At 38.5% G+C, this 26,068-nt stretch overlaps 1 protein-coding gene across 3 annotated transcripts in view; it reads right to left on the bottom strand.

Moving 5' to 3' along the window:
- CTTNBP2 (cortactin binding protein 2) overlaps positions 1 to 26,068 on the bottom strand; it is a 150,932-nt gene that overhangs the window by 120,006 nt on the left and 4,858 nt on the right. For all 3 annotated transcript variants that reach the window (XM_032401711.1, XM_032401709.1, XM_032401710.1), the window contains exon 2: positions 19,199 to 19,306. In XM_032401711.1, coding sequence (XP_032257602.1) covers positions 19,199 to 19,306 — 108 coding nt within the window. The remainder of the gene's footprint in view (positions 1 to 19,198; positions 19,307 to 26,068) is intronic.

Below are 26,068 nucleotides of genomic sequence, written 5' to 3'. Positions count from 1 at the left end.
ATGTAGAGCATGATCCTATTTTAAGAGATATATATTATGTTCATGAATGCAGAGAAAAATGGTTACTTCTGAATGATGGGAATATCGTTTTGTGCCTTTTTAAGATTTTCTACAAAGAACATTTATTGCTTTAATAATTAGGGGAAATTATATATGTTAAATAGTAAAACTGTTAAAATTCCTTGTAAATTATGTCATTTAAAATCGTTCCCACTTAAATTACAGGTTTCATTCTATGAATAGGTCATCCTAAAATCATTAGCAGGTGTTGCTAACGTACATTAAGATGACACTGATTTTTACATGTCAGTGCATTTGAATGGGCTGTGCATCTCCTTAGAAGGCTTTCTAAGTTAAAACATTTCTAAAAGATACCCATGGCAAAGGCTCTTATTCAGCCAGTATGCACCAAGATGGTGTAACGGATGTCATCTGTCCTGGTTAGTTAGGCATCCTTTTTGATTCACTGGTGCCTGTGTGGTTTCTGCTGTTAAATATTTTGAAAATCATCCCTTTACACAGCTAACGGAAAAACGACAGATGAGAAAATATAGAAAAATAATTAGGTTGTAGTTCTTCAACCATATGAAATACAGTAAGTCAACAAGGCTATAATTTATGAACACTAGAAACACTGAAAATATTTAAAATGCTTGATTTAAAAAATGGAGAATATAAAACAGTGTTGAAATAACCTAGTTACAACTATGTTATGGTGGTAATATTATGGGTGAATTTTTAAGTCAGAATTTAACAATCCAGTGATACATATTTCCATTAAGAAAAAGTAGTGTAACTTTCTGGTCTATGAAGGATTAAAACTCAATTATTACTGAGGAAAACAGCCACAGAAAAATAGTAATCCCACATGGATCCTATAAATCATGTACAAAATTAAAAAAAAAAAAAGAGCTGTGACTTTAAAGCATCACACAATGCTATCTGGGCACTTAAACAAAGACTAACGAAGAGATATTTGAATAGCCTGTAGAGGAAATTGTTACATTTTACAAAGCTTATATAAATTTTCAATTCTCACAAACAATTATTTTTACTAGTAAAACTGTTAAAAGGCTGCTCTATTATTATTGCTATCTGGTCATCTCCACTTCTCTGTTACATGTATCAAGATATAAAAGCTAGTTTCTTGTACAGTGACTTTTTTTCTTAAACAGACATTTATATAATTTAATATTGCCTCATAACTAAAAATACTCTCATTGTAAAGGGGTAGCCTAACTTGCTATGAAGCAAAAATGGTAGTGAATGTCTATCATAAGTGATACTTGGTTAGTTACAATTTAAAAACAAACTATCCACTCAGTGACACCACAGAAAGCAGCAACAAGGCAGATGAAAATCAATACACAATTCACTGGCAGGAAGAAATAAATGAGGAACAACATTGTGTATTACAGGGCTATCAAAGTGCGTGTAATACTTTAAACCATGAGAGATGTCTCAGGTGTGGCAGAAACTGGGTTTCAAAGCATGAAGAGAAGAACAAAGAGCTGGAAAGTCTAAAACCAAGCATGTGGAAAACTGATAAGCTTTCAAACTGATGAACTTCCAAGCTGAAGTACACTGATTAAAGGCAGTGTTTCGCAAAATTATTACAGTGCTATAGGAAAATGTTTAATGTCAACTAACAGTACTTCAACTATAAAGTATATTCATAAAATCCTAACATAAACAATATCTGTCACAGGCAGCCATCTTACATTTGTAGAAAAAGTGTTAGAAGCCAAAATTATTTAACATCAACTCTCATTGTCTTTTGGAAACTCACAAGTGTTTCCATGCTTTGATCCCATGTTCAAATTTTTACAGCTACTGTTTGGCTTAACCATATCTGAATCTAAGTGATAGACTTGTTCAGTCTGAAACACGTGTACATAAACTGACTGAACAAGGAACACCAGCAAATTATATGAGATCATCCTGGCAAATGGTTTGAAGGTCACACAGCCCATCTGTTTATTTAGAGGATCTAATGAATGCCTCGTCTACAGCAGAGCATCAGAAAGCTGCGCATTTAAAACCCCACTGTCCTGGGGCGCCTGGGTGGCTCAGTCGTTAAGCGTCTGCCTTCAGCTCAGGTCATGATCCCGGGATCCTAGGATCGAGCCCCACATCGGGCTCCCTTCTCCGCGGGAAGCCTGCTTCTCCCTCTCCCACTCCCCCTGCTTGTGTTCCGTCTCTCGCTGTCTCTCTCTGTCAAATAAATAAAATCTTAAAATAAATAAATAAATAAATAAAACCCCACTGTCCTGCCCAGCCCTCACCGCCACCCTACCCGCTTCACCATACCCCAGCTCCTTCCTCCTGCCTCTCACTTAGGTCCTTGGATAATACACACCCAGCTATCACATTTTATGTAGATAGTGTTGAAAACAACGCACATTACCCAACACCTCCAATTTGAAGAGGCACAACAGAAATTTTAGACCTCAGGACCGGGAGTTTGCCTTCCCTGAGGAAGTAACTGCCATGTCATTTTCCTCATGAACAATGCAAATCCTGTCACTCACCCTGTTCTCTTTTATTTTCCCTTTCAGGAAGCTTACAGCCCCAAACTCTGCTTCCACCCAGCGGCTCAGCTTGTTTTCAATGTACTGGGCCTCAAGTAAGATCTCATTAGAAGAAAGCATCTTATGACTCCAAGGTTTGTAAATCACTGTTCTTGTTCCTAAATCTTGATTTTCACACACTCCTATTTTTCCGTTTTGCTGTTTTATATTCTTGTCAGCCACCTCAAATCCTCTGTGGAACAAACAGGGGTATAAGAAGTAAATAAAAACAACAACAACTGTAATAGAATACAGTTATTGCACACAGTTCTTAATGTCTTAATAACTTTTTATTTTTATTTTTTTTTTAAAGATTTTATTTATTTATTTGATAGAGACACAGCGAGAGAGGGAACACAATCAGGGGAGTGGGAGAGAGAGAAGCAGGCTTCCCGCTGAGCGGGGAGCCCGATGTGGGGCTCGATCCCAGGACCCTGGGACCATGACCTGAGCCGAAGGCAGACGCTTAACGACTGAGCCACCCAGGTGCCCCAATAACTTTTTATTTTAATCCAACAATTCAAGAAAGCTCCTTTAGCACTATTTCCACAGATTTCTTTGAGAACATGTCTGGACAGGGTCACTTGGAGGCACTTAATGATGGCTTTTGGAGAAGCTGTTCTGAGACTAGCCATTGGCTGCCTTTTCCTCATCAAAATCTCTTTACAACTAGAACCAGCATCAGCCACCAATTTGGCTGCCCATTCCGCTTACGGAGCAGAAAGTCTTTTCCAGATTTTAGGGATTTTAATCAGCACCAGGGATTTTAAGTGCACCCTGATGTCATGTTGCATAAACACACCTGCTTTACAACAAATGACCATCCCTCACATCAGTGGTTCTCAAACTGAAGCACATATCAGAATCACCTGGAGGGCGGGTGAAACCACAGAATACTTTGTTCTACCCGTGGAGTTTCTGAGTCAGTTTGTCTAGGGTTGGGGGTCTAAGAATTTACATTTCTAGCAAGTTCCTATGGGATGCTGATGCAGCTGGTCTGGAAACCACTTTAGAAGAACCAATGCCTCAGGTTAGTCCATTCTCCTGCTTAAAAATCTTGAGGGACTCTGCCCTGACTATCCTATTAGGTACACAAATGTATCAGCTTGGCATTCAAAACCTCCCTGATGCAGCCTGTCCTATCTCCTGCTCCACCAGTCCATAAGCCTGTGCTCCAGGCCGATTTACCTCCTGCGCCCAGAGCACATACGGACCCTGTGCTCATGCTGCTGATGCACATCCACTTCTCATTGTCTAGTTATTAATGTAGTCATTCCTCAAAAGACTCCTGCAATGCCACCTCTTCCCAGAAGGCATCCGTAATTCATCTTCATTAGAACTCTCTCATCTGTGATTTATTCTTACACATAAGGCTGTCTTGCATTCGCCTTACTAGCAATCACACAGCTCTCTTCCACTAGATTATATAGGAGGATGGTTAAGAAGATGCACTTGGAGTCAGCAAGGCCTGAGTCCAAGTTCTGGTTCCCCACTTGTCAGCTGTGTGACAGAGAACATGTTATTTAACCATGAGTCTGAAAGCGAGATATCAAAAGTATCTCCTTCAAGGGAGACCAGTGGGGATTAAATGAGATCATCCATGTCGAGTGCTAAATAGCAGTCCTAGCAAGTAAGGCTCAGTAAATGACAAGTAGCAGTTTTCTGGAGTTTTAACAACATTATCACATTCTTTGACGCTTCTTCCAGGTGGTCAGGTCTATGTCTCTTCCCCTTGAATCTTAGTCCTGTGACTGCTTAACAGATCGAATACAATGCAAAGTAACTTCGTGACCCAGATGTTAAGGAACTGGCAGATTCTGTCTCCTGCCTCTTAGGCTGCTCACTGATGGATCCCAGCCCCTTTGTGACAAGGAAGCCCAAGTGGATGAGGTGGAGAGGAACCCAAGCCCCCAGGCCACAGTCCCTGCAGACCTCCTAGCAGACAGCCAGCCTGAGGAAGCCATCTTAGAAGGAGATCCTCCCCAACCCTCACTATTCTCCCCTGCTCCATGAGGTGCAGACTGTGAGCTGTGCATCCCAAATCCCACCTCAACTGCAGATATGTGAGCAAAATAAATGACTGATGTTGTTTAAAGCCACTAAGTCTTGGAGTGGGTTTGTAGCATAGCAATAGATGACAAAGCAGGAGCACGTTATTACTTTTGCATCCTTTCTCCTCTCTAGCAGAGAGGATCACAGGTAAGAACCTTAGAGTATTCATCACAAGACTCAAACTTTTCTAGAGGGAAAATACTCCCAGGGGAGCTTTTTTGTGAGTAAACACAGAACTCCCTGGGAAAGAATTCATTTTAAAGCAAAATACCTTAGTCTTCATCTTGCCTAACCCCACCAGAGTTGTGGCAGAATCCTACAGAATTGATAATAGAATATATATAAGTAATAAATGGGTCTTTTAAAAAAATCTCTTTAAAGTCAGTAGTACAAAGAGCAGTACTGCTTTGTCATCTCAAATAACCCAATAATGCTAAATAGGGGAGACTAGCACCCACTTTGAAAAGCAAGAAATGCAGGAGGCCACCATCTGCATCTAAGAAAGGAGTAGGAGACAAAGCACAGCAGGAGATACCCAAAAAGAAACAACTTTTGGGAGGAGTTGCACACAATCTAGGGACACACAATAGGTAAGGAGCAAACTGAAGAAGCATGGCTATTTTCCTTTTATTAAATACATTAAAAATGTTACTATTTTGCTTAGTGATTAGTATGCTTACTTTGACCCTGCTTTTACATGGCCTTCCATGGTGAGTCTGAGAAAAAAATCAGTTACGGAACATCATCTTAGTGCTCAGTACTTGTCCTTTGCTGCATTTGTCACAAATGGGACTTGTTAGTCATGGTTAGTCTCCTTTCCTAGACATTAAGTCCCATGAGTGCAGGGACTGCCTAGCTTCTACTCTCTTCCCAGTGCCCAGCACCTGGCATGACAGAATATATTCAATAAATATTTGTTGGGTGAATGTTGAAGGACTAGCACTAAAAAAGCTACTGGGAGAACTGCAGCTCATGCTGCATTACTTAAGTATGAATTCACCTGGGGCACAAACACAATATCCTTTAAAAATAAAAAGGGTTTATACCCTGACACTGAAATTGCTTTCGAAATTACTGGTTGCTGTCACGAGTTAGAAAATAACGTGCTCTTATCCTGGAGGAGTTATTTTTATTCACAATCTCCTCTCCATCTATTCAAGTTCTTGTAATACTCCTCAATAGCATATCACCCACATTTAGAGCCATCACACAGAATTCAGAGTTTTACAGAACCTGTACTTGAATAAATGTCAACTGTAATTGCCTCCTCACATCCCTTCTTTCCCTTTTTCTGTCAATCTACTTTCAAAAGTGGTTAACATCATTTCCCTTAAACACTGTTTTTGTCATAGCCTTTCCTACCTCAGAGCCTAAGTGAATTTCAATCCTCGACTGTTTGAAATTTAAACTCATTAAGAATTTAACATATTAACAATTCCCATAAAGGGTTTCTAAAGTTCTTCCTTTAATTGTGCCACCTATCATCCCTCCAAACCAAACTTACATCTTATTACTATCCCCCAAACAGGCACAAAAACGCATGGAACCTCTCTGATCCAGCCAAGCAGAGATCATGGAAGGTTTCTTCTCAATACACCAATGAGATCTTATTACTTTGTCAAGACACTACGGGAGGAAGTCCAATGCACTTTCCAGAGCGTCTATGAAAGTCTGTTCTCCAGTCGCTCATGGGAAAAGACCCATCAACAGAAAATCATTGTCAACTCCAAATTAATTTTTAGGGATTATTTAGAGGTTTATCTAAAATGATCTTTTTAAAAACGATTTGATTCCGTTGATTTAGCCTCTGTGAAAGGAAACCTGAACTTTCTAACGAGGTCAATGATATATCTGCATTTTAACATGCTAATTATTAAGAATATTGAACTCTTTATTGGTAATGAATCTATTACTACCCTGCCTACATAACCCACCCTCACAAATTCCCTGCAATTTCTACTGACTGGAAAAAGAAAAAAAAAAAAAAGAATTAAAGGATTATGTAACTTAAGGAAATCAGTACAATAGCCTTTCATGAAAACCAAACTAAATTTCTATTTAATGACTCAGTTTACCATCTGCCATTTTTTAGATGCAAATGAAAACAGAAAAACAAGGTGATCAAATATCAAAAAGGTAAAAAAAATAAAAAAATGAACTATAAGAGACAGATTTAATAATGACTAAAAAGTGGGAAGATATGGATGGCAGTTCCTTAACTATCGCATCCTTGTCCATTTTATAAATCTTCATTTTCCTATATTTGGATCATTCAGCATTCAAATGTTCCAACATGTTCTCATCCAGAAGATGAGAATATCCTAATTACAGAAAAGTACAAACATTTTTGCACTTGGGATGATAATTAGAGGAAAACATTTAAAAAATCAATGATGCTTTTCTACATTATCATAATTGCCATTCAATAAGATCTTAGAAGTCTTGCAGGATTTACTATGTTTGTAATTACCTGCAGTCAACCGGGAGGGAACAGCAAATGAATGATTGCACACCCAAGACTGCCTAACAATTTCTGTGCAGCTTTTGTTATTTACAATTGATTACAGGTGCATGGGAAATGTTCTGGGAATTCATAGCGTTTAAAGTAAAGAACCCATGAATGTCAACCAGCTCTAGTTTCATTAATGCTGCCTTTGAAGCAGAGGAATGGTGAGTCAAGGTTAGGAGGCAGGCATTAAATGCCTTATTCTCTCAGTCTGTTTCTCCATTCCTGAAATGGGGCACGATCACTGATTTCAAGGGATTTCATAGAGATGAGAGGAGATAATACGTGGGAAGTGCCTGGCACATAATAAAAACATCACAATGGTAAGCCCCATTTCATCTCCATGTCCTGCTCCAACTCAACCTACAGGAAACAGCAAGCCTCACCACTCCTGAGCAACATAGGCCAAATAGAAATGCCCCTTCTTTGGATTTCAGTTTGTCTACTGCTTAACCCACAATCACGGGGTGGAGGGAGAAGGCTGTGGAAAAGAAACTGTTTTAGTTTTAAGATTGAACCACCTCCCTCCTTTCACTTTTATGACTGCAAACAGAGGCGGCTGCAAACAAAATTATTCATGCAAAGTTAACGCTGCTAAAAATCAAAGATTTAATATTATAAAGGATACGATGTCTAAATAAGGAGATGAGGGAATACACTGGCAAAGCAAAAAATAAGTGTCTATAATTCGTAGAGCTAGTATTTTTATCATGTCATTCCTACACACTTAAAAAAGTCACTTTTAAAAATAATACATATTATCTGATTGCCAATACATTTTAGAAGCATCCCAATTCCTAAGCCCTCCTGGGGGGTGAGGAGTAGCTCTGCTTTAGAAAATGTTGTTGTCTGGACATCTGACAAATCACTTCTCTCTCTCCAAGCTGCTCTCACAACCAAGCGCTCAGGACTCACAGCAGCCACTTATTTTCCCACTAGCCTTAGGCTTGCTGGCAGGAGAAATTAATGGAGAGATTTGCCCTAGTTCCCACCTGGCACCCTCCACCTTGAGGAGAATTCTACCCTGGGGAATAAGAGGCACCGCCTGTTTTATGAGATACGAAGATGACCAAGATCTGTAACTCAAAGTATAAAGAAAAGGAGAAAGTTTAAGGGGAAGTCTTTTTTTTTTTTTTTTTAAGATTTTATTTATTTGAGAGAGATAGCAAGAGAGAGCACAAGCAGGGAGGAAAGGGAGAAAGAGGCTCCCTGCACAGCAGGGACAACGTGGGGTTCCATCCCAGGACCCTGGGATCATGACCTGAGCCGAAGGCAGACACTTATTCGACTGAGCCACCCAGGCACCTCTAAGGGGAAGTCTTTCTATTAAGATTGAGGTTCAACTGGAAATTGTTTTTTCAAGAACCCTCTATGTGCCAGTCCCTGGCTAGGTGCTGTAGCGTATTATCTCATTTAATTCTTACAATTTAAAAACAAATCCATGACTGTGCATGGAGACCAGAGGGATGTAATATTAAAGCATCCACCCAGCCCCATTTACCTAGGAATTTAAAAGCCAACTTAAAGGCAGAATGGCTTCAATGCCCAGACATCAGCACACAGATGGTCCTTTCCCCCTTACTCAGGGAGTCTCAACCTCTCCTGTGCATAAAAATTACTGTTCAGGCTTGAATATACAAAATCGTGTCTTATGAATAAATTCAGAGCTTCCCCAGGGTTTACTCTCTGCAATATTTTAACCACTAAAACCTAAGGCCTGTAGGAGCTGCACCTCCACTTGGATTCGGGCGATGTGCCTAGTACAGTGCTTAACACCAAGAGAACTCGATCCATGGTTTGCTTTCCATAGAAGAATTTCATGAGAAGTGTTAAGGGCTTGCCAGAACTAGCATTTTATTTTAGTAGGGCGTAATCATGTGAGCATGGGCCCCGCAATGGTCCACTTAAGACAGGCCAAAATGGACGCATTTGAGCAGAACAAATTCAGACACTGCTGAAACATTTTTTATTGTTGGTAGGTCTCTTTTAGCACCATGTGAAGCAAGCTTCTGCTACTCTATCCAATCCTATGTGAAAAGTTAAAAAGGAAGTTTATTTTAGGACAGATAGGCCTTTAGAAATGCATAATAATCTTGAAAGAAGAGGGCTTTTAACTATAAAATTCATTTAACGTAAAAATCTAAACTGAACTGGGATGAACTGGGTTGGAAACAGTAAAACTGAAGACAGAATTTTGCCTTCCAAAAAATTTCACATGGAGAACTTACCTTATCAATCTTATTGAGGTGCACAACACCTTAACTAAAAACCATAATCAGCTTGTCTTAACAGTCTGAAGAAAGACACTGTTTACTGCTAAATGACAAAAGTGATAAGCAAGCACATTTTCCATGCCTTCTTAAAGGGCAATAATTATAAGCATCTGAGATATTCACATTTCTTAGACAACCCCTATGACATTCTGCCTTCACTCTGGCTCTCCTGCAAACTTTCGTCTGTCTTGCAGTTAGGGTGACCTTTGTAATTTTTTCCCTTGACAATGGTGATAAATTTTAAATATTTACATTAAATATTTACATTTAATAAATTAAAATTTTAATGCAAAAAAAATAAATGCAATATAATTGTGCTGCTAGAATCTTTTAGAAAATCATATCGACTCACTGGCATTCTCAAGCTTAAAACACTTCAGTGGCTACCCTGATATGAAATGAAATCCAACTTTATCATGGCCTTCACTCTCCACTATGGTCTGGCCTCAGCTTAGCTCTGCATCTGATCTTGTGCCACTCTCTCTCTTATTCTCTGACTTCCTGCAGTTCCTATAAATTGCCAAGCTCCCTCCTCTCTTAGGCCCTTTGTATGTGCTGCTCCCTTTGTAAGAACACTCTTCTTCCAACTAGATTCGTGATACCCCTCCAAGTCTCCGGGGGGTGTCACTTCCTCAGAGAGAACTTTCCTGACCCAATCTAGAGTACTCTCTCTTCTCATGGCATTCTTTCCTTTGGTAATCATAATGTGAACTTAGATGTTTTGGTTTATTGTTTTAATGTCCCTCTCTCCCACTGGACTCTAAGAGAAAACTCACGCTCCTTGTTCACCACCACTGAACCCAAGACATGCCTAAAGACATGGGCTGCAACCCATTCTGTTGAATGAATGGATACATGGATCCCCTTGCCTTCTCCTCAAAGATCCCCACCATGTTCAAATATCATTTCAAGTATACAATACAGACTCTCCTATTTGTTCAATACCTATTTACATTTTGACTCCAAAAATCAAAAGGGAGAAGCTGAAACCTCTTACGTTTCTTTCCAAAATAATCACAACCAAAGAGAAGGCAGAATTTTGAGTACTATCTTAGTTAGATCCTTGTTTCCTCTTCTAATCAAGACAGTTAATCATAAACATAGCAAATGAAATTCCCATAAGAACACATGACCTGTGGCTTAGCCACTGAGTATGAGGTGGTTAAAATGTTATCAGAATACCTCAAAGGAACACCCTGTATTCTCAGATCACAAGGAAGTGTTCTTAAAAGGAACTGTTCAGTGAACAGTACCCAAAATTATGATAATCTTCAAAGTGTACAAAAAGTATTCCTGTTTTCATGCCATCTGTAACTCTGAATCTATCCTGAACCCAGTGTAAAACAAATGGTACATCATTGAGCTGAACAATGAGCTTTAGTTTGTTCTCACAGATATCCTAATGATTTATTAATAATCATCAGCAAGAAAATGTTGCTTGAGTGAGTTCAGTTGCTTATTAAAAAAATACTGATAAACATTTTGCTTTCATAGCACCATCAACCTTCATCTCTTAATACATAAAAAAGCACTATTTCGCCTGGCATTCCATTTATTTTCCTTCACTAATAGTAAATGTTCATCAGGAAAATAAAATTTCTCAGACGAATCAGAAGTGATGCTTCCTAGGTCTGTCCTACTAGACAAAATACAGTGCTATATAAGAATCATCAGCTAGTTGTATTTTATGAAAAATGATTTGCATGCAAGAACAACACAATGTCTGGTCAACTCCTCTTCCTTTTCTCTAGACATGGAACAAAAGCATTATCTCAGCAGACAGAAAAGGAAACAGTTTATGTTTTCATGAATTCAGCTCTGCTCAGCAAATTCATTCATTCATTCATTAAAATGAACAAAAAAGGGTATGTTTTGGTCAATCAATTGCCTGAAATCATAGGAGAATTTTGAAACACAAAAGGCTGCATGTTTTACTTAGCTGAAACCAGAAGGCTCCTCTTTTATCATGATTTAGCAAACATGTCATATGAGGAAAACCTCACAATCCTCTGCAGTGTAGCAGTAGCTGCTTTCAAAATCGGAGTGAAAGCATTCTTCTGTTTAATGATTTTATTTTATTTGAAGAGATTGCCTTTGTTCTATGTGAACACTCCAACACTGAACCATACAACTATAAAGGTTTTTTAACAGAAAAAGCATTTAATTTCTGCATATAAACCTATAATGCAATTTTAAATGTGGTGTGTTTTGGAAGAGTCATGAAGTTTCTTAAATGGGCATTTTCAAATATTTAATTTTGAGGGAAATAGTTCAAAGAAAAATCACCTGTTTCCTAATAAAATGTATTTTTAATTCCTGTACAGTTAACATACAGTGTTTATTAGTTTCAGGTGTACAATATAGTGATTCAACAATTCTATACATTACTCAGTGCTCATTATGATAAATGTACTCTTAATCCCCTTCACCTATTTCACCCATCCCCCCACCAACCTCTCCTCTGGTAACCATCAGTTTGTTCTCTATAGTAAAAGTTCGTTTTTTGTCTCTTTTTCCTTGTTCATTTTGGGTTTTTTTTAAATTCCACGAGTGAAATCATGTGGTATTGGTCTTTCTCTGACTGACTTATTTCACTTAGCATTATACCTTCTAGATTCATTCATGTTGCAAATGGCAAGATTTCATTCTTTTTTAGGACTAATTTTCCATTGTGTGTGTACACACACATATATATGGTGTGTGTGTATATATATATATTTTATATATATATGCACACACATTTTCTTTTTTAAAAAATATTTTGTCAGAGAGATAGAGAGAGAGAGAGCACAAGCAGGGGGAGCGGCAGGCAGAGGGAGAAGCAGGCTCCCTGCTGAGCAAGGAGCCTGATTTGGGACTCAATCCCTGAACTCTGGGATCATGACCTGAGCCGAAGGCAGACGCTTAACCGACTGAGCCACCCAGGCGTCCCACACACATTTTCTTTATCCGTTCATCAATCTATGGACACTTGGGCTGCTTCCATAATTTGGCTGTTGTAAATTATGCTGCTATAAACATATGGGTGCATATATCTTTTCAAACTGGTGTTTCTGTATTCTTTGGGTAAATACCCAATAGTGGAATTACTGGATCACATGGTAGTTCTATTTCTAACTTTTTAAGGAACCTCTGTACCATTTTCCACAGTAACTGCTCCAGTTTGCATTCCCCCAACAAGTGGATGAGGGCTCCTTTTTCTCCACATCCTCACCAACACTTGTTGTATCTTGGGTCTTTGATTTTAGCCATTCCGACAGATGTGAGGTGATATCTCATCGTGGTTATGATTTGCATGTCCCTGATGATGAGTGATGCTGAGCATCTTTTCATGAGTCTCTTCGCCATCTGTTTGTCTTCATTGGAGAAATGTCTGTTCACAACTTCTGTCCATTTTTAATTAGATTTTTTTTTTGGTGTTGAGTTGTATAAGTTCCTTATATATTTTGGATACTAACTCTATTGGATAGGTTATTTGCAAATATCTTCTCCCATTCTGTAGGTTGTCTTTCAGTTTTGTTGATTGTTTCCTTTGCTGTGCAGAACCTTTGTATTTTGATATTGTCCTAATAGTTTATTTTTGCTTTTGTTTCCCTTGCCTCAGGAGACCGATCTAGAAAAATGCTGCTATGGCTGATGTCAGAGAAATTAATTACTGCCCATACTCTCTTCTTGGATTTTTATAGTTTCAGGTCTCACATTTGGGTCTTTAATCCATTTTGAGTTTATTTTTGTGTATGGTATGAGAAAGTCATCCAGTTTCATTCTTTTGCATATAGCTGTCCAGTTTTCCTAACACCATTCATTGAAGAGACTTTTTCCCATTGCATATTCTTGTCTCCTTTGTTGAAGATTAATTGACCACATAATTGTGGGTTTATTTCTGTGTTTTCTATCCTGCCCCATTGATCCATATGTCTATTTTTGTGCCAGTACCTTACTATTTTGGGTTTTTTGTTTTGTTTTGTTTTGTTTTTAGTTTATTTTTTTTAGTAATCTCTATGCCCAATGTAGGGCTCAAACTCACAACCCTGAGATCAAGAGTCACCTGCTCTTCCAACTGAGCCAGCTAGGTGCCCCAGTACCATAATACTGTTTTGATTACTATAGCTTTGTAGTCTATCTTGAAATCTGGGATTGTGATACCACCAAGTTTTGTTCTTTTTTAAGACTGCTTTGGCTATTCAGGGTCTTTTGTGGTTCCAGACAAATTTTAGGATTATTTGTTCTAGTTCTGTGAAAAATGCTGTTGGTATTTTGTAGAGATTGCATTAAATCTGTAGATTGCTTTGGGTAGTATGGACATTTTGACAATATTTATTCTTCCAATCCATGAGCATGAAAGGTCTTTCCATTTCTTTGTGTTGTCTTCAATTTCTTTCATCAAGGTTTTATAGTTTTCAGAGTACAAGTCCTTCATCTCCTTGGTTAAGTTTATTCCTAGGTATTTTATTATTTTTGGTGCAATTGTAAATAGGATTTTCTTAATTTCTCTTTCTGCCAATTCATTATTAGGGTATAGAAATGCAATAGATTTCTGTATATTGATTTCGTATCCTGTGACCTTATTGAATTCATTTATCAGTTCTAGTAGTTTTTTAGTAGATTCTTTAGGGTTTTCTACATATAGTAACATGTCATCTGCAAATAGTGGAAGTTTTACTTCTTCCTTACCAATCTGGACACGTTTTATTTATTTTTCTTATCTGATTGCTATGGCTAGGACTTCTATGTTGAATAAAAGTGTTGAGAGTAGACACCCTTGTCTCATTCCTGATCTTAGGGGAAAAGTTCTTAATTTTTTTTCACCATTGAGTATGATGTTAACTGTCGTTAACATGTATGTTTCATATAAAGTATGTTGAAGTATGTTCCCTCTAAACCTACTTTGATGGGAGTTTTTAATAATGGATGTTGTATTTATAATGGAATGTATTTGAGCAGCATTTTCTTGACCAGTATTACTTCACAGCAGTGTTTCTCAACTGGGGGCGACTGTGTACCCCAAGGGGAGACCTGTTTGGCTGTCACACCTACAGAGGTGCTACTGGCATCTAGTGAGCAGACAGACCAGGACTGCTGCAAAGCACACTACAATGTACAAGATAGCCCCTCTTCTCACAACAACCACAACAAATACCCAGTCCCAAATGTCAAGAGTGCCAAGGGGAGATAACCTGCTTCAAAGCAAACCATTCAAAACATTTTTTTAATTGAGTTTTGAACCCAATGAACAGTTAACGTTTTTAAAAAGGAAGATCATTCTAGACAAAATCTGAACATATAGAGTCATAGTCTGAGAAAACTAAAACATGGCCCCAAATGACACTACTCGGGACAATTAATTTTAAGCATATGAAAGGTATATACAATGTTCTAAATGGACACAATTTTGGCATAATAAATCTCCACTAATATTCACTTCGAACTTTCATTTTTGTACCTGGTACACAGTAGGTCCTCAACAAATATTTGAGGGAAGGAGGAAAGGAAGGATCTATCTTCTTATACCATACACCAGGATCTTTTATAACATTAAGCCAAGATAATGGACTGCATTAGGTTATTAGATGTCCTCCAAAGTCCTCCCCTCCCAGGGAGCCAGCCATCCAGAAACATTCCCCAGAACTCGGCTAGGTGTGCCCACAAAAGTTCTCCCCTATCCACATGCTGCTGCTTCTCCTTCATTTCCTCTCTTGCCTTCTTTACAACAGGTTTGGGATGTGGACATGGCATTGACTGTTTCAACCACACCAATGAGGCTAATTCCCTAAGGAGAGCAGTAAGATAGATATAATCTGGGCTGTTGACTGACCACTTGGCTTAGCACTACTTCTCCAGCATAGATGGCTCACCTGCAGACTGGCAGGAGAAATAAACTTCGTATTTAATCTATCATATTGTGGGTCTCTTTGTTGCAGCCACTTATACAAGGTAATTCTATAATTTTATATCCCCTAGGACGTAAGTACTATAAATGCATTCTATCCAAAGAAATGTTAAATGGTAATTTTTAAAAGTTTCAGTGCAAATAATACTTAAAAATCTGTATTATATACTTTATAGTAACTATAGGTTATGAGGAAGAAATGCCATGTCAATAATACTGTTAATTCTCATTTATCAATCTAAAAGGAAAAAGAAGGCATACAAGAAATCTGGATCCCTTTGACTAAGGTACTGATAAAAATTCTAGAAGCAAGATGGAAAAGAAGTAAAAGCCAGAAGATTCCACAAACTAAACAATTAGCATCAAATAGATGATCTCTTAACAGGCTATATAGTCAAACTTTGAATATACAATTAAGTTTAATTCAAAAGGCTCCGTATCTATCATGGTTTTCAGAAAATACAGCATATTCTCAATTAAACTTCACAGTATTTTCCTCTAAACTTCATTTGGCATATCTATTTGGTCAAAGATTTATTCCTACTTTTTGTGGATGAGAGGGAATCCTTGATAGAATATTTCTCATGCAATTAAGACATATTTCAGTTAAGCAGTTCATATTTTCCAAAAACATTGCACTTCTTAAAATATAATCCCCCCCCAATAAAAATTAATCTCCTGAATACTACATCTGTTATAAAGCCAAGGAGTTTTACTGGGAAATATTTTTACCTTAAACATGAAAATAGTAAACGTACCAATATATGTATTATAATTGCATAACACCCTTCCCCCCATATTTATGAATTGTTCTGCAAAGTTTATTGCCATTAATCCAATGATCTATCCAATTTTTTGTGATACCTTGAAAACCAAAAACATCAGAGTAGGGGGTGCCTGGGTGGCTTAGTTAAGCATCTGACTCTTGATTTTGGCTCAGGTCATGATCTCGGGGTCATGAGATCAATCCCCATATGGGGCACCACACTGAGCATGGAGCCTGCTTTGGATTTTCTCTCTCCCTTCTGCCCAGTACCCCCCCCCGCCCCCCACCTAACTGCACGGCCACTGGCACGGTCTCCTTCTCTCTCTCAAAACACAAAAACAATATATCAAGGTAGCATGATTAAAAAAGTAAAAAAGCTTGGTCTGAAATTTTTTTTAAGATTTTATTTATTTGACAGAGAGAGAGAGAGAGAGCCACAAGCAGGGGGAGTGGCAGGCAGAGGGAGAGGGAGAAGCAGGCTCCCCACTGAGCAGGACCCTGGGATCATGACCTGAGCCAAAGGCAGATGCTTAACTGACTGAGCCACCCAGGTGCCCCTGAAATATCTTTTTAAAGATTCTCAAATGTGCTCGCTTTGGCAGCACATATACTAAAGATTCTCAAATTCTAAAGGATTTAAATGCCTCATAACACAATCATTTCTAAATTTTAATGTAGTTCATGGTACAAATTAGCTATCTTTATTTTTGAAAAAAAAAAATCCCAATTTACATAGTAAGTTAAAAAATATTTCCTACCTTCAGAGAAATATTACTTTTGACATTTTTCAAAACAAGGTGTATTTCTCTCCCAATTGAATAGCAACATACCGATTACTGATTGGACAGATTTTGAATTTTAATTCAGGATGTTTATCTCATAATATGAAATAAAAATAAAAGTTTCACATTCTCTCTCCTTGCCAATTTTTTAGCCAGTCACTAACTTGTTACCACAGTGACTGGCACTTAGGGGGCAGGGCTAGGGGGTGTGCCCCATATCCAGGAACTGTCTCAAGTCCCCCTGAACTTTCAAATGTCACTCTATTCATTCCTTTCAGTAGAACCTTCAGTCAATATGAAGACCTGAGCTAAAGAGTAACTCCCTTTTACACACAGACAAGCTGTTTTAATTTAGTTTTAACAAACAATCAATTTTCCACGAACTCTACCCTCACGTAAGTGTGCACTTTTGTTTGGAGCTTTACCAAAAGTCATTCACCATCTCAGGGAAAAAAGTCACCTCATGTACAGCAAATCCCCTCACTGTGTCTGAGTCCCAATACAGCATGCCTGGATCAGGATTCTTTCGCAATGATTGCATTCATGGCAATGCTGCGAATAGGTGCAAATCGCCGCTTACCTTATCATGTCTTCCATTAGACATGCCTGAGCATTTATATACTGAAATGTGTATTTTGTTATATATTACTTTCCTGTTATTTTATGTCACAATTAGGGCAGTGTACTGGTTATTTTTAACATAACCTACTTACATATGCACTTATCCATAAACTTCATTGCAGGACAGTAAAAGAATAATACAAAACATTTTATTTTTTTAAAAAAAAGCAAAACAAAACAAAACCAAAAACACATGCCTAGATTTGGAGGGATGCAAACCACTGACCTAGAATATGTAGTAAGGTTCCTTGCAACTCCAACATTCCTTGATTCTATGCAAAACTTTCAGTTTGGCAAGCCCTCATTAGTAAGCCTTTAATTCTACTTATAGTTGAAAGTACTGCAATTAAGTTAAAAAGAACTGAAGCCTTCATATCCAATTGGTCTCAAGAGTCTACACTCCTGGCCTCACAGGTCACCCTGTTTTCTCCTCGGGCGGAGTGTAATACATGTTAGTGATCCACTGCCTTAGCATTTCTCCTACAGAGTTCATTTGTCACTGGCAAGAAAATATACACTGGCAAGCAATGCAAATGTTTTCAATATGGACCAAGATGAATGGTGCACAAGTCTACGTAGCAAAGCTTGTCATTCAAAAGGCACCACCTTCAATTTGTTATTGGCTTGCAGACGGTAGAACTCTACTCCCATTTTTCGGAGGCAATCATTCTCTGGTCATCAGACTGAGCAGTAATCATTATCCCCACTGTACCAATTTCCAGTTTGTGAAAATGAACGGTAGCCACCCCTTCCTCACACTACTGGATTCTCAGCACGCCCACAGTCTTCATTATGTCTGACCGTCCACCATGATTAAGTACCTCTTTCCCCCACTGTATTAGCACCCATAGGCAGCAACAATTTGACACTCATAGATTTTCATATGTTAAAATAACTTCCTAAGACAAAGTTTGAGGACATATTCCATGGGGCGGGGGGGTGGAAACCAAGCCCATACTTCATATATAATAAATATAACCATCCTGGCCAAAATGACCAAGAGCCAGGAAACACTTGATTGTATACAAAGTATTTAATATCAAAGAAAAAAGAAAAAAAAAAAAACAAACCACTTAGGTTTGGCTAATATGCCAAAACAAGTACAAGATTAAGAACAATCAATCGTAAAATTGTACATCAAGAAAACTTAATATTTTTAAAGCAACAGAACTTTGAGGTATTTATTATATTAGAAGATAATACTTCACAAGTTATGAAAATTTAAAATTCCTAGAAGATCCGATGAAAAATTAATAAAACTATGTGAAGGTATATATAGTTTTTAAGAGAGATATAGGTTAGTTTTTAACTCTTATAAGTTTCAGAAAATAAATCATTCATAATTTACACAGGAAGGAAAAGCTCTATTATCAGTAGTATCTTTTATAAAGGACTCTCATAATTTTTCCTCCCTGATCTCACATACATGTATGATACCGAATTTCCAATTTTCTAAAAACTTATAACCAAATAACCACATGAAACAATACAGCTCATGTCTCAAGTTTCCCATACTAAACAGTTTAGTCTCGATTCCCATCATTAGACTGACCATCTGACTTCAGTGTTTGAGTTTATAAAGATTATGGGTTGGCATTTGGGGTGAGGGATACATTTTAACCAGATGTAACATTTTAAATCTACATGGTTCAAAAATTAAGAAAAGCAGCTTCGCCACCGGCCCTTTGAAAAAAGGAAATGATACCGCAACGGGGCTGGGCCCCTAGAAGCTTCTTACCCGCAGGGCCTCGATGACCAGGTCTCTGGCCTCCAGCTCCCCTTCCATCACGCTGAGGAGCATTCGAAGCTCTGATTTACTGAGGGTGTCCACATCAAACTCTTTTTTCTGTAACACAAATATTAAAAAAGCAATGAAAAAACCATTCATAGGACAATGCACATGTCTTAAAGGTATGCAAAGGATGTTTTTATCAGTGGCTCAGCCAATCCCAGAAGCACAGGGGCCCTGTTCAGCAGCAGATAATCTATGCCCAGACCTTCCAGGGGGGTAAAAACTCGAAGGCCAAAGTCCCAAATCTCTTCATTAAGGAAATCTATCTTCCTAGCCTGCCTGCGCACCTGGATTCAGAATCTCTTCAAATTGTGACAGAAATTTAAAGTCTCTGGAGTTTCTATCAAAACAGGCCTAGTCTATGTTCAGGAAAAGTTGCAGAGGTAGCAAAGAAAGCACAAGAATATATTCCTAGAAGGGCCCCAACATAGAGGCTCCTGGAGGTTATTATAAATTCCAGGACATCCAATAACAACAGGTCATGTTTATAGAACACTCTGCAGCAGAGATCACCAGCCGGCAGCCTACGGCCAAATCCGGCCTACAGAGGTGTGTAACTTGGGCCACAAAATGTTTTGGGTTTTCTACTCAGCCAGCATTTTAAAAAAAACCTAAGATGTCACCAGAAAATCCAGTCTCTGATTTCCTCTGCAAAATCGAGATGACTGGTTAACCCTGGATTCACATGCTCACAGAGCAATAATCTGCAGAACCAAGTAGCAGTAGTCCCTTGAGAAGGAGCATGCTCTTCCCTTTGCTGCCCTGCTCTCCCCACCACACACACACAGGGCAGGCATATGTACTTTCAAGAGGCCTGGCCCACCACCCGCATTTAGTCAACCGGGCCTGTGGTCAGGTGAGTCTGGAACCTGCTATGCGGTTATCAAACGCTTTCTTAAGCAACGCCTCTGTAGCTTCTTGCCATCCCAAAGGTAGGCTGAGGCTAGAATAAGTGAGCCCTCCAGAGACTCAATTATACCACAAGGTATCAGCACCATGACCCAAGGATCACGATCCTCATCTATCACTCTTCCAGTCCGTTGTCTTCTCCACATTCCTTCCCTGGTAACTGCCTGCATCCAGTCTCTCCTCTTTAAATCCCACTAATGTACCACTGATGCCCAACACTTTTGTGTCCAACTCTGCCCCCTCCTTTCCTGACAACAAGCTTTATGAACAGGTTTTCTGGTAGCCATCTTAGAGAAAATCAACTAGAGCGCTCACAGCCCTGCTTGGGTGAATCCACAGGCTGAGCTCCCTCTACACACGTAGTCCACGGCGCCCTGCTGCGCAGAGATTCCTTTGATTAAACCCATTACCCTCAGAGGGAGGGGAACACATGTTCATCCCCAAATGCTTCAGAACACCCAACCTCAGAAGCTATTCCTCAGGCCATTCCAGAACACTGTTTCCCATCTGCGTAGCATCCAATGGTTTCCAAAGTATTCAAGAAGAACCAAATCGAATAGGTAAGATATAATCTCTATCTTCAGTTAAGAAAACCACAACTCAGAGAAGTTGGATAACATACACACATTGTTCAGCCAGGAAATGACAAAACTACACCTAGGTGCTATGACTTGTCTACACGCTTTACCAGCCAGTGACAACAGTCTTGAGATAAAAAATAGTGCCATCCTATCAATCAGCTAATAAGAACAAGTTTAGCACCTAGATACCTGACCCAATATTATCCTTGTGATGACATAGAAGTAAACATGGCAAGCCAATAAATGATTCCAGGGGCTTTCAAACAGGCATAACCAGGACTGGCTATTTCTCGGTTTCAAAGAAACCTTCTAGAAGGAGATAACAGTACAAAGGTGAAAGAGACCAGAGCTAGCTGGTTCTCCAAAAAAAGATTTTAAAAGGATCTTTCTCTTAAAATTGTTTCTTTTTACACATACATTAGAGCAGTTGTTTGGAAAGGCAGGGGCTCAGGATGGAAAAAGAGAAAAAGAAAAACCTACAGCAAAACCTAAAGGATGTGTTATTTTGAGGATGCCCTTGCTTAGAAAGTTAACTTAAGAGATATTCCCTATTGGGGCACCTGGGTGGCTTGGTTGGTTGAGCTTGCGACTCTTGGTTTCGGCTCTAGTCACGATCTTAGGGTCTTGAGATCAAGCCCCACACTGGGCTTCGCACTCAGCGTGGAGTCTGCTTGAGGATTCTCTCTGCCCCCACCCCCATCCCACTCGCATGTGCTTGCGCTCCCGCTTGCTCTCTTTCTCTCTCTGGAATAAATAAATAAATCTCTAAGAAAAAAAATTGAGATTCCCTGTGAATAGTAAAATCTAATATACTAGGGCTCAAAATCTGCTCCCACTACATAGTGGGGTCACACAGGTCTTATAACCCAATTGTTCTCAAAGGTGGGCATGCGTAAGAATCATGTGGAGCCCTTGTTAACATGGACTGCAGGGCCCCACCTCTGGAGTTCCTGATACAGGTCTGAGGTGGAGCCTTGAATTTGCCTAACAAGCTCCTGTTGCTGCCGCTAGTCCAAGGACTACACTTGGAGAGGCATTTCTGTATCTTACCTGATCTGTTTTCTCATCTATATAATACACATCCTAACATTTACCCCGCAAAGGTTTTCTGAGCATTAAACAAGAACACATAAAAGAAGTGCTAAATAAAAGTGGTGATTGTTATTATTCAAGCTGAGAGCACCCAGATGTTTTATGTAGGGAGGAGTGGACTATTGGCTATATGCCTATTTCTTTGAAAATCTACCAGCCTAAGTCCAATAAAAACTCAGCTTATTGACTCTGATGAAAGACAGACTCTTTTATCCTGCTTTTTCCCACTGAGATGGCAGAGCAAGCTGCAATTCATACATGCTTTAGAAGGTAATGTTTTATTAATGCTGCTGCTGGTTGTTCTAAAGATTTTAATTAATTGTATATTTTATTGTCCTTGTTTCCCCAAAGCTTCATAAGCAAAGTACTCCATTTTAAATACTAATAAATTATGAAAGACATTGCCAAGATTCGGATTCACATTAGAGTCAGGAGTGCTTGCTCTGGATCTATCATCATCAACATTACATGGGACCTGCAACCAACACTTCTGTTTTTTAATGTATCACCATCAATAAAAAGGGAAATTCATTAAAATAAAAAACACTGTTATAAGGGTTCTTGCTAAACCATTGGTTAGGTTACACAGAATGTTAAAAAAAATAATAATAATAATCTGTTTCCCCTCACAGTGTATTAAGTGATGCACTATTTTAAATATAGTTTGTCTGCCTGCCTGCCTCTCTCTCTCTCTCTCCTCTGTTTCTCAACCCTGGGTCCTCACTAAAAACATTACTACTTCCTGGCCTTCAAGAATAAGAATATAATAATAATATTTTTCAATTGTCATTCTCCAATGCTTGATGGTACCATCTACTATTCTGGTAAAACAGAGTAATAGGAAGTATATGAAATCATGTTAGAGGTCATTTATTTACAAATAAATTCAAAGCACTTTAGTACTGTTAGAAATATAAAAAAATCCCAAAAGCAAAAATCCCAACAAAAAAGTATGTTAGTTTCATATGAAGTGGCATTTATCTGACTTGACACATGTACGGTACAGAAATACTCAGATACAGAAAAATTATTAATGTTTTTTGGCTTAAAAACAAAATAACTGTTATAAATCTTTTATGTTTTAAACCACATTGAGGTGTGATTGACATACAAAATGCTGTACATATTTAATATGTACAACTCGATGAGTTTGGAGAGACAGGAAACCATCACCATAGTCTAGGCCATAAACGAATCCATCGCCTCCAAGTTTCCTTTTTTTTTTTTTTGTATAAATTTTATATTTTAAAAGGCAAACTAACTTGATAACCTAATTTTCAAAAAAAGAGAGAAGACAGGATAGATCCAAATGCCACCACTCACATAAAAAATCAGGATCTCTATCAGGACATTCATGAAAACATGATACCCCCACACCTCCAACAACATCAAAATCACAGCAGACATGTTCACACACTGAGCTTTATTATTATTGTACTTGTTTTCCTCAATAAAGAAAAATCAGATCTCATCTTTAAGTGATAGCAAGGCACTCAAAAAAAGAAAGAAAAATCCCAGCTAGATTTCAACTCCACAGGCCACCCCTCCGCCTGTCATGTTTGATGGTTGCCAGGAGAAGTACTCCAGGAACCATGCTTAACACCTAATTTTAAAAATCTGGCACAGGCAGCTGGTCATCAAACAGAGACAGCGCCTTCTTTGGGATATAAACATATATACGAAAGAGGAGACCCAACCCCAAACTCTTACTGTTCAACACAGAAGTCTTCAACAAGCTCTAAATCACTTGGGGTGGGCGTGGGGAGGGCATTCTTCCAGATTTTCTTATACAGGCTCAGAGAGAGAGGGAGGGAGAAGACAAAATAGAACTTGGCTGAGTTAAGTCGTCTTTAGTTGCCAGAACTAAACATAGGCCAATACCAGTTACCTCCACTACCACTCCACACCCTCACCTCTGCAGAAAAAAAAAAGGAAGAAAAGAAATCTAAAATACTGGGTTTTATGTAGCGAATTTCAACAGTCACAGCCAAATAGGGCCAGGAGATCCTTACCCATATCTTTTAAGAATTAAAGGGGTCAGAACATTGATGGTTGTCAAAGAGCATTTAAGAGAGATTATGCACCACAGTGGCCAAAGTACCCCTCAGATCTTTGCCCAAACTTACCAGTAACGGTAAAAAGCTAATGACCAAACACAGAGCCAGACATGTTCTCTGGCACTTCCCACAGACACCAAGAGCATCTCCTCCGGGTTTCAAATCTAGTGGGCTACCCTACATTTGATCAATGAGTTTACCACATGGGAAGGAGGTGAGGCACCTGAGAAAGCCAATGGGCTAGAAGGACATTATTTCATCTGTTTGGACTGCAGGTTTCTCAGCGGTAAAGTAAGAATGTTGTACTAAGTGATCCCTAAAATCTCCCCCAGCTCCCAAATGTCCTGATTTCACAGACTATCAGGGTAACTGGATTACTGGACTGAGGAAATTTAGGTCATTCCATGAAGCCTTTGAGAAATAGTTGAATTGATTTTGCCTCTTTGCTCTGAACTTATAGAAATGTGTTTTCTTCCCAGTCTAATAGTGCATGCTAATAATTAATAAGGCGCATTTAGAACTTCCTATGTAAGATTTATGGCTTGGGGATGAGTAAGAGGCTGTAAAGAAGGGGAAACCAATGAAATCATCTTGAAATTACAAGAAAATAAAAAGCTGAAGACTAACATTAATATGAAAAAAATCCAACTTTCCAGGTACACAGAACATTTATAATATTAAAATATGAATTCAGACAATTATATGGATTTTCACGAAGAAAAGTACATTTTCATGCTCTAAAACTATTTCAAATCTGACATTACATCCTGCTTTGAGATTATTCCTCCCAGTTTCCTCTATGGAGAAAAAAAGGTTACTGACAGGTTTTGCATACCTTTGATTTTATTCTTCCTAATCCTTTGTCCTCTAATTCTTGGGAATCCTACTTTTCTTCAGGACATAGTTCAAATCCCACTTTCATAGGTCCTTATGGACTCCAGAAATCTCTCCCCTATACTCAGTCTTACAGTCTGCTCTATTACTTCATTTGGCAATTAATCATGTTCTGCCTTATGTATTTCCTCATATTATCTATCTTAATGCTCTATTTTTTCACCCCTACTAGAAATGTGGGGACAGCCAGAGTATTAAATCCTCTCATGATTCTACCTAACATGCATGCCCACCCACGTTTGGTATAAAACGCCTATTTCACGCAATATGAACACACAAAGCATGTAAATGTGTAAAGATACACTTGTCTCAATGGCCCGCTCTAAGGCCAACTGAGTAACTGGTCAATCATCTTCATTCATTGTTTCAAAAATCATTTAGAGCAATCTAAACTAGGGCTACTTGGTGTGGGGCTTTAAAGCAACATACTGAGAACTTCTCCATGGCCTTGCACCTCAAATCAACCCCACTGCCTGAGGTCTTTCATGCAAGACAAACTGAGTATACTGGAAGGAGGTAGAACTGACAAGTAAATAGAATGTCAGGAAGGAAACCTGGTAATGGATATAACTAATTTTAAGTACAAGAAAACTGGAATGAAAAGCAAAGAAATGGCTCGGGCAGGGGTGACAAGTTCTGATAATTAAATGCGGCTGCATCCCTTTTCCTTCTTTCAGATCTCCTGTCTGTCTCCATTTCTTCTTTGGAAAAAGAAAAAGAAAAAAACCACATCTCAGATAAAACAAATGCCTATTTCCATTCTAACTCAGCTTTTCCATATTCCATCAGGCCTACATGGGACATATCCACATGTGAACCAGCATCCAGATCCAGTAATTGTCCTTTAAGAAGCTTATCATGCATTGAATATCAGCTTGATTATCTGTAGGTGGTAAATGGCAGCACGCTGATTTTCAAATGAAGAGGCTGAGACATAGACTGCTAGATGATATTCTTACAGTTACAAAGCCCTTCTGTGGAAGAACTCGGGCCTTTGGAATCATCTTTTTGCCTTTTCAATGAAATATAAAAGTGTCAGAAGCAAATCATTTATGAACAAGCATTCATTCTGCATAGTGATGTTAACTTAGCTATACTGCATTTACTATAATAATCTTTTAACTCCATCCTTAATCTACTTGGTTATTTACTAACAATTTCAAGAGCAATTTTTTTTCCTAAAAATCAGGATTTCTACATGCATGGCATCATATTGTGCACAGCATTAATAAATTCTCATTATTTTTGTACAAGTTATTTATAAAAGATGAACACATCTTTAA

The sequence above is a fragment of the Phoca vitulina genome, unplaced genomic scaffold, assembly GCF_004348235.1.
Source record: "Phoca vitulina isolate PV1807 unplaced genomic scaffold, GSC_HSeal_1.0 scaffold4, whole genome shotgun sequence".
Lineage (NCBI taxonomy): Eukaryota > Metazoa > Chordata > Mammalia > Carnivora > Phocidae > Phoca > Phoca vitulina.
This window is presented reverse-complemented; position numbering and strand designations above follow the sequence as displayed.